The sequence below is a fragment of the Poecilia formosa genome, unplaced genomic scaffold, assembly GCF_000485575.1.
Source record: "Poecilia formosa unplaced genomic scaffold, Poecilia_formosa-5.1.2 Scaffold287, whole genome shotgun sequence".
Lineage (NCBI taxonomy): Eukaryota > Metazoa > Chordata > Actinopteri > Cyprinodontiformes > Poeciliidae > Poecilia > Poecilia formosa.
The window spans coordinates 194,722-205,161 of record NW_006800226.1 but is presented as its reverse complement, the minus strand read 5'-3'; the positions used below and the strand labels follow the sequence as shown (position 1 = coordinate 205,161).

The window sequence follows — 10,440 nt, the reverse complement described above, 5'->3', positions numbered from 1 at the left end:
CATCAAAATTAAAACAATAAAAGACCTGAAATATTTCAGTTGGTGTGCAATGAATCTAAAATATATGACAATTTAATTTTTATCATGACATTATGGAAAATAATTAACTTTATCACAATATTCTAATTTTATGACCAGCACCTGTATATATATATATATTTGCATATATTGAAAACAACTAAATAACGATGTAAAGATAAAGAAAAGTTTGCTTTAAAAAGTGCTTCTGTACATTTATTTATCTTTTCTGAATGTGCTTTATGGAATTAGAATGACTTAAAAAATATTGTAGCATTATAACGTCTTTACAAGAACAAGGGGAAAATGTAATATCAAGAAGCAAACAAGTCGGGATAAAAAGTCAAAAAAAGAAAATCTATGTTGGCCAATTCAGAGTCACAATGAAGGATTTGTGAATAATGTAGATGTATTATATTTTTTAAGACCTAAAAACATTTGGAGTTATACATGGTTATGTTCATGCACATGGAATTATGAGGATCCCACGTGAGCTTGATGCTGTGGCGTGCTTTTTAGGGTCTCCGAAAAAAGGTTAGAGACAGGATTGCACACAATAAAAATAAAAAATTATGCAGTGGCAATGTTATTATGACATTGGCTGCAATAAATACACTACTCCTTTTCTCATCTTTCATAACAATGTTTCCTCTCTACATGACATTTAATACCTCGGAAACTACCATTTATGTGTGAGAATCTAAAACAGTGAAGCTTTATTGACATGTCAAGATTCATTCGGAATATAAAGAATAAAAGAAATGAACAAAAGTAAGCGAGATACAAGTAATATGAGCAGGGCACGACAAAAACAAGGAAGAGTAAAGGAAGGAACACATGGAAAGAAAGAAAAAAGGTCACAAGAAAGGGACGTAATTTTTGAAAGGGAATTATTTATGTACAATTTCATTTACTTAATATACCTATCGAGAAGTTCCCAGTCCTCTCCACCCCAGCGGTCTTTGAACTCCTCGGTGTTCATTCCTCCAATCTTGTCAAAATCTGACTTGTATATTCCAAACAGCCCAAAGCCATTAACCTCCCAATAACCTGTGAGACAAAAGCAGCCAGGCTCCCACTGAATAGCAGTCCAAATTGGTGAAAGAATCAAGATTGCCATATGAAGAAGAGATTGTCAAATCAAGAATTCATAAAAAATCTTTTAGATGCGCAAAGATGCTTTATTTTTATTTTTTGCAGTTGTGTCTTACCATTAGGCTCCAGAGGTGAACTACCACAGCTCAGCCTCATGACGATGGGAGCAAACGCCAGGCGTCCTTCCACGCAGTGCTTCCTGATGCTTTCCAAGATGTTCAGAGGGAAGTGAATGTGCAGATCACAAAGAAACACTATACTGTGACTGTCCTGCAGTAGAAAAATAAAAATATTCCATCAATCTAAGCATCATTAGGTTTAATTATTTGTATCCCCCCCCATAGGATAACAGTGCTCTAAGGAAGTGCTGAAAGGATGTAAATGTGAGTGATTGGTCACTTGTGTCTAATTTGGTATTTTAAGATTGAAACAGGGGAGAAGTGTGAGCTTGGCATCAGTAGCTCGTCTTAACGTAAACATCCCAGAGGTCACTTAGACATGAGTGACAACTCTGTCATCTCATACTGACGGACCTGACACCCAAATGGCGGATCAACGTCTATCCAGATTTTGGGCAGCTCTCAGCCCTGTCTGGATCGGTGTGCACGGATGTGTGATCGAGAAACCAACGGAGAATGCAGCAGGGCCGTATGCACACAAATAAGCCATAAAAAGAAATGGATGTGACAGCTTTGACATACACAAAGCAGAGGGGATGACGCTTCCCGTCTAAGCAATTCCCTGCCATCCCAAGCTTGGCTCAGTGGGAGATGGTCAAAGGAAGCAGGAGGGGGCTCAGAGACGTGGGCAATCCGCAAAGCGTGACAGACCGGCCCGGCAGTGATAGATTCATTATGCATGAGTGTTCTTTCCATCTGCCTATCAGCCATAAAAGGTCGAGTGGTCACTGCCTGACCTTGGGCAAGGGGGTTTTACCCTGCCAGCTCACACAGCGTGTCTTCCCTCGGTGTGTTTGTTTCTCTAACCTTAATGGTGTCCACGCCGATCTGCAGCCCTGCCGAGCGCTCAAAGTTTCCCTCTCTTCTGAGGTACTCATATCTGCCAAAACAAATCCATATAAGAACATCAAATGAACCCCCCTGAAGGGAGCCTTAAGGCAGTGGTCCTCTAACAATTTATAACAAGTACCACCTCAGTAAATACCATGTTTTCCCAAGCATCCCCACCTTGGTATATATATATATTTTTTTTAAAGCAGAATAAACAGATACGGAGTTTTTCTGTTTCTTGTGTTAATCTTAAAAGATTAAAAAAGAAGAAAAAAAAGTTTTCCATTGGCATTGGTTGGTTGTGATATAATTCCAATTTGCTAAAAAATGAAATTTCCAAGTTAGAAGTCGAAAGAGAAGGTTTTTTTTTTTACTAACTGACCTGAAAAACCAGAATGACTGCCTTGTATAAAAACACTATGTGAAAGCTACAGCAGCCAGCCCATTACAATACCACAACCTTCAGAAAGCTTGTTAATGCAGCGTTACATTGTAAAAAAAATAAAATATAAAATAAATCTCAAAATCTCTGTAACCATTATGGAACTTTTAAAACTTCTGAACAGCTCTAAGGGTTTTCTTTTCTTTTCTTTTCTTTTCTTTTCTTCTTTTCTTTTCTTTTCTTTTCTTTTGTGTCATGCTACAAAACATCACCCAACACTCACTTTGGCACCCTGCTCTCTCTGAGAGCCTGCTCCACGTCCATGTCCTCACTCTCAAAATCGACAATAATGATGCTGAAGTTGTCGTCCTTTGTTTGCTGGTGAAGATTTTCCATGTCAGAAATAAACTGCTGCACCCAGCGAGCCTGGTTTTTCACTACAGGACAAAAATGCATACAAAAAAATGTGACTTTTAGATATAAAGAGCATATTTTAAACAGTCTCTTTCATGATGCACTTAAATTTTTTTTGAGCAAGAAACGCTTTTGACTGACCCGGCACCACGAAGTGCACCATGACATCTCGCCTCCATTGCAGCATGACAGGCTGGCAGAGAAGAGGCTTAGCGTAAGCAGTGCTCCACGGTGTCGCGCCGGGCCGCACCGAGGACCTGGTGGAAGGAGACGGATGCTGGGTGGTGAAGCTGGTTGCAGACGCAGAGGGAAGCGGGGGCGGCGCAGAGGCCGGAGCGGAGTCTGTGTTCTCCACGCTTTCCTCTCCTTGCCTTCCACGGTGCAGCAGCAGGTAAATGTACTCTGAAAGCCGTACCACGCTGCGTCCTCTCTCCATCAACTCCAGCTCTACCAGGTATCGGTTTCCCCTTGCCGAATCGCGGCGCTTCTCAACATTGATGATTCTTAGCAGGGTGTAGATTCTGGAGAACACACGAAAAAAAACCTTAAGAAAAACCCAGGATGGTTGTTGCAAAAACAATCTGTCTGAAATAGAAACTGGAACAAAAGTGGTTTGTTTAAACTTGTAAAATTTCCGAAATCCCTGCTCCAACACACTAATATTATAGTTGAATTATCTCATTAATATACCATTCGACACTGCAGAAGCCTGGGTCAACCATTCATTCAGTCATTCAAGCGTGTTGGAAAAGGGATGCGTCTAAGACATGCATGGTAGAAGCACTTGAGAAGAGTTGGGAAGTCATGATCTGGACCTTCACCCTTACCCTCCATTGCGTTCATTGAGTTTTTCCATGTACTGTGCCAGCACGTCCACCACTTCGCTTTCCGCCAGCTGGAGGTTGCCGGACACATTGCAGCGCAGGTCATTCCAGTCCGATCGCAGTAGCTCGAAGTCCATCGGATTAACTGAGAACGTCCTCTGCCAATTGATGCTTTCCTCTGCCCAACCTGGCCGGACTTCGACCTCCTCGTAGCTGTAATCTGACATTTCTCCCTCCTCTGGTTCCAGCTCTTGCTCTGGATCGGGGTTGGGATCAGGATTAGAGCGGTTTGTATCTTGATCGATGTCAGTGAGGTGGGAGTCTGGGTTTAGCTGATGCTGAGATTCGGTAATCTCTGAGGTCCTAAGGTAAGAAGTGACCCGTAACTGACTGTGGACTGTGTTTTCTGTATAGCTTAACCTTGTTTCAGAGGCCGGGGTCGGAGGAGGCTCTTGGTGGTAGGACAAAGGGATCTGGATATCTCTTTTACTGGGCAGGTCAGCTGTGACAGCAGTCCTTAAATCTCGAGATTCCCCTTTCCTCTTGATTTTTTCTAGCTGTTTTGTCATTGCTGCTTTGTTAAAAGTCTTTTCTGCAGTTTCACTCTGAATGTTGACACTTTTGTTATGTGCTGATGCCTTACTGTCCTTAGTAGGAGGGCTGTGCCAAAGTTGAGGGGCACCAATAAGGTGCCTAACCACTGACCCACCCCTTCCACCATGTCTTCTTTGACCCAGGTTTACCAGCCTTGTGGTCTTCCCAGTTTGGTACAAAAATACTCCAGGGAAAACTTCTCTAGGATGTCGAGATGCCCTCTCTTCCCTCCTCTCCCGTCGCTGTTCCCTTTCTTTTTCTCTCTCCTTCGCAGGACGAGGCCTGGTAATGTAGATCTTGCTCTCCTCTCTCTTCTCCTTCTTGCTCCCAACAGGCTTGTTACTGTTAGTATGGGGGTAGTTGCTATGGGCAGAGTTGCTGAGGATCTGCTTCGCTCTGCTGGTGAGTGCAGATAGGGAGGTTTTTTGGGGAAAAAGGAGCGAAGACTTGCTAATTTTAGGAGGTACCTCAAGATCACCTCTCCCACCTTGTGCTTTGGCTTTCTTGTTCAGGTCTTGGTCTGCAGGACCAGTATAGACCCAGGACAAAGTGCGACCCCTGACCACACTGTCCACGTCTGGTAACAGAGCTATGGGTTGGTCTTCCTCAAGTCCTTTCCTTGTATCTTGTCTCATATTTCCACGAGTATGATCCCTTCCCCAGTCTCTGTCCAGAACCCTCTCATCATTCTGTCTATCCCTGTGAAAAGACTGTTTTCTTTTTCTGTGACGTATGATACTGTTGACCTCTCCCACCTCCTCCTCTTCTTCTTCTTTTAGATCTTCTTTACCTTGCTCTTCCTCTCTGCCTGCGGGTGTGGCCCCAGTTTTTGAGTGCTGATGGGAAGAATTATGCATATGACTGGACTGGCTTGGATGAGAAGGTTTTCTGGGCGAATGCGTCCCAACAATCTCTGCCTCGTCCTCTGCATCCACGACCTCCTCTTCTTCAAGAAAGTCTGTTGTCAAATGAAGGAGATTCAAAGTTGATACAGTGCGAACATTTGTTCAAATACAAGCTGCAGGTTTGTGTGTTTTTTTTTGTGTGTGTGTGCAGGGATTATTGTAAGGAGTACGTGTTTGCTCATTATAACTTACCATCTGGGTTGGGGAAAAAGAACAGTCTGTCATCTTCCTCCTCATCCATCTTCATATATTTATAGAAACCAAATCTGGCAGACAAAGGAAGAAGAAGCACCCACAAATGACCACATGCATTAACTGAAGGTTACTTGTAGGTTTATAAGTGGAGGCTGTAAGTAAGAGAGTTTGCCTAAGCTTGTACCATGAAGGTCGCTAGGACACTTTTCTGCGTAGCTGTTTGTTTATTCAAGACATAGACAAATGTTTGTTTGTCTCTCAAACAGATAAAGCTAAATGTGCTTACTTCTCCAAGTAGATAGGAGACTCTCTGTAGAAACATTTGTTTTCCCGTTCCATATGGGTGAGACGTGTGAAGTCGTTAGGGTAGACAAAAGATAGGTAGACCTGAAAAAGAGTCGCATCTCAGTCCAGACTGTCATACACAACTCTATTATTGAATACATGCTTGTGCAAGGAGATGGTTTGAAATTTTAGCTGTTTCACATTTAATTAAAAGATGAGTGTTAATGATTAACTATCAACCGTTTTGGCATCACATCTAATCTACAAGTAACCAACCACCGATTTAAAGCTACAGAACAGCTTCTGGAATAATTCATGAAGAATTTTTAGTGAATTTAAGACAAAGGCCTTAAATTTTTTTTTGTTGAAATTCACTAATATTATTGGCTTTGTATCCTGCAACCATCTTTTTTTAAAATCTCATCAGAGATTTTGAATATGTTTCAAGTCAGACCACTGCAATGAATACTCTCGTGTCTTTCAGGATTTCTTCTGAAATCAAGCATTGGTGGAATTTGAAATACGACTGAAATCATCGTCCTATTTGATGGTGTAAGCTTCACCTTCCTCACAGACGGCATGGCATTTTCTCATAGGATTTCCTGATATTTGACTGAATCCTCACCATGTAGGTTTTCAGCACTAAAGGAAACAAAGCAGCCCCAGAGCTTCTCTAAGCCACTGCAAAGCATCTCTGTAGGCATGGCGTTCTTTCCAGGGGAAGCTTCATTCTTCCTCCTGCGGGGCTTGCCACTGATCCACTGAATCGAAACATTCCAGTTTTAATTTATGCGAACCCAGAACAGAATCCCAAAAGCCCCTTGACTTGTTTAATAAGCAGCGGGCAGAGTGGAGCTGACTTTTTTGTGCCAGGACACAGTTGTGAAGTCTGAAGCCCTTTCAGGATTTTAAACCACTTGTCTCCTCGGATATCTAATGTTGGGAGTTGATAGCTTCCTCTTTCTAACATGCCCAAGCAGGGAAGCCACTGTTCTTTTCACTTTAAATCTTCAAACTTCAAATTAGTTGCGACTTTTAAAAAAAAAAAAAGAGAGAGAGATTTAAACAGTTTTTCTTGCAAATGCTCATTTATTAATTTAACCTGTAAGCCTAATTTACAGTGAGGAGATTCGATTGAACACTTCCCATGTTTATATCTGTTGCAGTAACATCTGTACTCCCACAGAGGGGAGTAGAGCCCAACAATTGCCACTTTTACCTATTGACACAAAGAGTTTGTTGATTCTGTGTTTATGCTCACACCTACATCATTTTTGTGCTCCTATTTCTTTCTGTTTTGAATGTAATTCTGAAATTGAATTACATTCAATTTCAGAACTCCCAAATAAAGGCATACTTAGAATGCTGAAACAGTGGTTAAGTCCTTCCCAGACATAGTTGGACTTTTACATAAGACCAGCATTATTTAAAAGATAATAATAATATTGATTCAGTTTTAATCAAATTTAATCTAAGACCACTTTACAAGACTAACAGGTTTAACTCATATATGGAAATATATGACAAAATCAATTTAATCCAATCATAAAGACAAATTAAAACGCAATTACATTTTTGATTTGGTCTTATTGATATAATGTGCAATCAAATTCAGTTCATAAAGGAAGTTGGTAAAAATGTATCAATCAAATGAAGCCCAGTCAACTGCAACAAGATGAAAAACAATACTGAAACTGAGGGCTGCTAAAATTCCTGACAGTAAAACTGAGGGAGCTGCAGAAATGTCTCCCTGCCTTGTTACTGCATGTGACTAATATGTATGGACCACAAGCATTTCCTTCCAAATAAAACACCCAGACCTGTCCAAAATCTTCTAAGATCCCACGAGAAAATGCTTTGGGATCTGACTGAATCAAACTTTAACTCTGGCCACATTTATCTGCAATAGAGTCCACAATGTCATCTGTAAAGACCAGTGATATTAAAACAAAAGCACATAACACTTCTTTTTGACTTACAAACTGAAGGCCTTGGTATCGGGCGATGGGAAAATCTTTGACTACGTAGGTTGGAGAGTAGAGACAGGCTGGAAGAACGTTTTGCAGCCGAGAGGGGTCAATCACTGGGGCTGAAGAGAGAGACAGAAATGACTCGACAGTTTGCGAAACAATTATGACTTGAAATTTACATAAAGACATTAACAGTCAAGAGGGTCAAAAGTGGAAAATATCAAAAGCAGGAAACATAAAAAGAAATGCCAGCAGTTTGATTAAATTACAGCAATGCTGAATGCAGCAAGAAAGAGTCCGCCGGGAACCGTGCAGTTAATTAGACAGGAAGAGGAAACGAGAAGCCAGAAATTCAGGATAAAACGTTGTGGAAAAGGCAAACAGGGCAAAATTCTGAATGGCAGACATACTGCTGTAGAAAGTATCCCTGGGGTCTGGCCTCAGCATATCAGCTCCATGCGGTGTGATCATGTCTCCTTCCAGACCCTGTGGCCGAAATTCTGCTGGGAGATGGATGTGACTGGCCAAAGTCTGAGGGATGTGATCCACGCTGTTCATCTTCAGACTGGACTCATCTGGGGACAAAGAAACCATGGCGGTTTTCTTATCAATGTGATTTTGTCTGTTACAAAGTTTCCTTCTAATCAATAAATCCTGTCAATGTCACAGTTATTGACAGGGTGCATAAGGTCAAAAAGCTAGCAGGAGGAAGGTGAGAAGAAAAAAAAAAGTCATCTGATGAATAAAGAGCAACAGTAGCAAAAACAAAAAGAGAAACATTGAAAAATAATCTGGAGGTCAAAAGAAATCCAGAGCAGAGCGGTCATAATAACGGCAATCGATAGCAGGGAGGGAGGAGAGAGAATGTGTGATTAATGGCAAATCGGGAGCAAGGGCTTATGGAAGACATGATTTGTAATTAACAGGGTGGTCAGCACCATTGTCATTCTCACAAGGGTCAACTGTGCAACACCCTGAGTCTATATGTGCATATGGTACACAAAGTAAGCCTTTGTAAGCTTCTTTTTGTTTGACAATAAGACTTTTTGATCACTCCGCTGCGTATGTCTTGAAGTAGGAAACTTCAGATTTTGTTGGGGATTTCTTTTTTCATCGGAGTAACAACAACAAAACAAACATCTCGTAAATTGGCACTTTTTAAGGTTTGGAGATGTCAATGTGAGGAATTACATTTGAAGAACTTTGTGTAAACTGTCAGGCATGGTAGCTGTGGCATCATGCTGTGGGCTTCCAGTGGTACTCTTAGATTCCACAAACTGGGTAAAACAATGACATTCTTCAAGTTTCACCTCAAACTGACAATGAGATGGTTAAAACGTGGACAGTTGTGAGTGGTACAACAAGATGATAATCCCAAACACAGATCAAAAATGTGGATTAGCTAACACAAAGTTTATAAAGTGGAAAACATCAATCTAATTGACAATTTAGAGGATAAGCATAACATCTGCATGCTGCAAAAGCATCCAGTTTAAATCAGCTCTACTATTTCTGGCAAGATCAGAAAAAATAATTATAGGAAATGATAGAATTTTCTTATTTAGAGTGCTCTTCAAGTTCACGGAAAGCTTTCTACTGTTTTGCACTATCAGGTTTAATTTTCCAAGATAAAACGAGAAAAATCAGTTTTTAGATTCAAAGGAAACCAATTTGACTTGCATCCATGAGACATAATGTGAATCTTTAATAGGCTGTCCTTCTAAAAAGGATATTTCTTAAGGTTTTATTAAAAATGAAAATGTAATAGAATTACTTTGATACAACTTCCCCTCTCTTGTTCTTAAATTGCGCCAAGCACACATACGAACCCCACACAGGTGGCATAATTTCACAAACATGAATGAATCTCAAACGCTTTCTGGCCTGTGTACGTAACGTGAATTAGTGAGGAGGGAGGGTGTGACACAGGAGGACAGGATGGATGGCTGCTGGGAGATGATGAGAAGGTAATGCCCGAATCCAGCGAGTGACCTCTTGCGATGTACGAGGCCCCATTCTTCTCTGTCGCAGCTCGTCATAAACAAGGCCGCGGGGTTTGGCTCACAGCCAAGCAACACTGCGGTTTTGCTCAAGTTGACAACTCTGCGCATCATTTCTGGAGCAGCAGGCATTTTCCGCTTTCAGTGTAACTGATGCCTTGTGACACATTGCTATTCTTGGTGCTGCAGAGGTTAAGCACCTACTCAGAGTGCAGAGTTCTTAGCTTTGCTGCAAATACCGTGACACAAGTAGAGCATGTGCGGTGTCGGCCACATCCAATGACATCTCTGGATTATGTATTGTGTGTAAACCCCATTCCCCCCCATTCCCCCCGCTGTAGATGTTTTTATGGATGTAGTATAATCCTATATTTATAGCTTTGAAGATATATGTATTTTTTATCATCTGCCGAACGCTGCCAGAACACTGAAATTGAGTCTTTAACTATTCAACAGAACAATGATCCAAAATATATGATCAAATCAACATTTAATGGAAGACAGACAATAAACCAGCCTAGTTCTGTTGAAATGTCAATGCTTAGTCCTACATTTCAAATTGTTTCTGTATGTGATAAGATTACGTGCAAGCAAAACAAAGACCAAGTATAACAAAGAACATTTCAAAATATAATAATGGTAAGCAAGCCCATTGTTGTTTAAAAGTAAAAAATAAACAACAACCCAGATCCAAATTTTAATTTTCTTTTATAAAAATTGGTCGTAAATAAACTGATATGAAAGGTTT

At 40.8% G+C, this 10,440-nt stretch overlaps 1 protein-coding gene across 1 annotated transcript in view; it reads right to left on the bottom strand.

The window, feature by feature from the left end:
* Positions 1-230: 230 nt before the first annotated feature.
* b4galnt4a (beta-1,4-N-acetyl-galactosaminyl transferase 4a) overlaps positions 231-10,440 on the bottom strand; it is a 145,147-nt gene continuing 134,937 nt past the window's right edge. Inside the window, exons 10-19 of the mRNA XM_007571760.2 lie at positions 8,103-8,267; positions 7,702-7,811; positions 5,724-5,824; positions 5,435-5,508; positions 3,747-5,295; positions 3,061-3,440; positions 2,789-2,942; positions 2,100-2,172; positions 1,230-1,383; positions 231-1,068 (exon numbers count right to left, since the gene is read on the bottom strand). Coding sequence (XP_007571822.1) covers positions 929-1,068; positions 1,230-1,383; positions 2,100-2,172; positions 2,789-2,942; positions 3,061-3,440; positions 3,747-5,295; positions 5,435-5,508; positions 5,724-5,824; positions 7,702-7,811; positions 8,103-8,267 — 2,900 coding nt within the window. The 3' untranslated portion in view covers positions 231-928. The remainder of the gene's footprint in view (positions 1,069-1,229; positions 1,384-2,099; positions 2,173-2,788; positions 2,943-3,060; positions 3,441-3,746; positions 5,296-5,434; positions 5,509-5,723; positions 5,825-7,701; positions 7,812-8,102; positions 8,268-10,440) is intronic.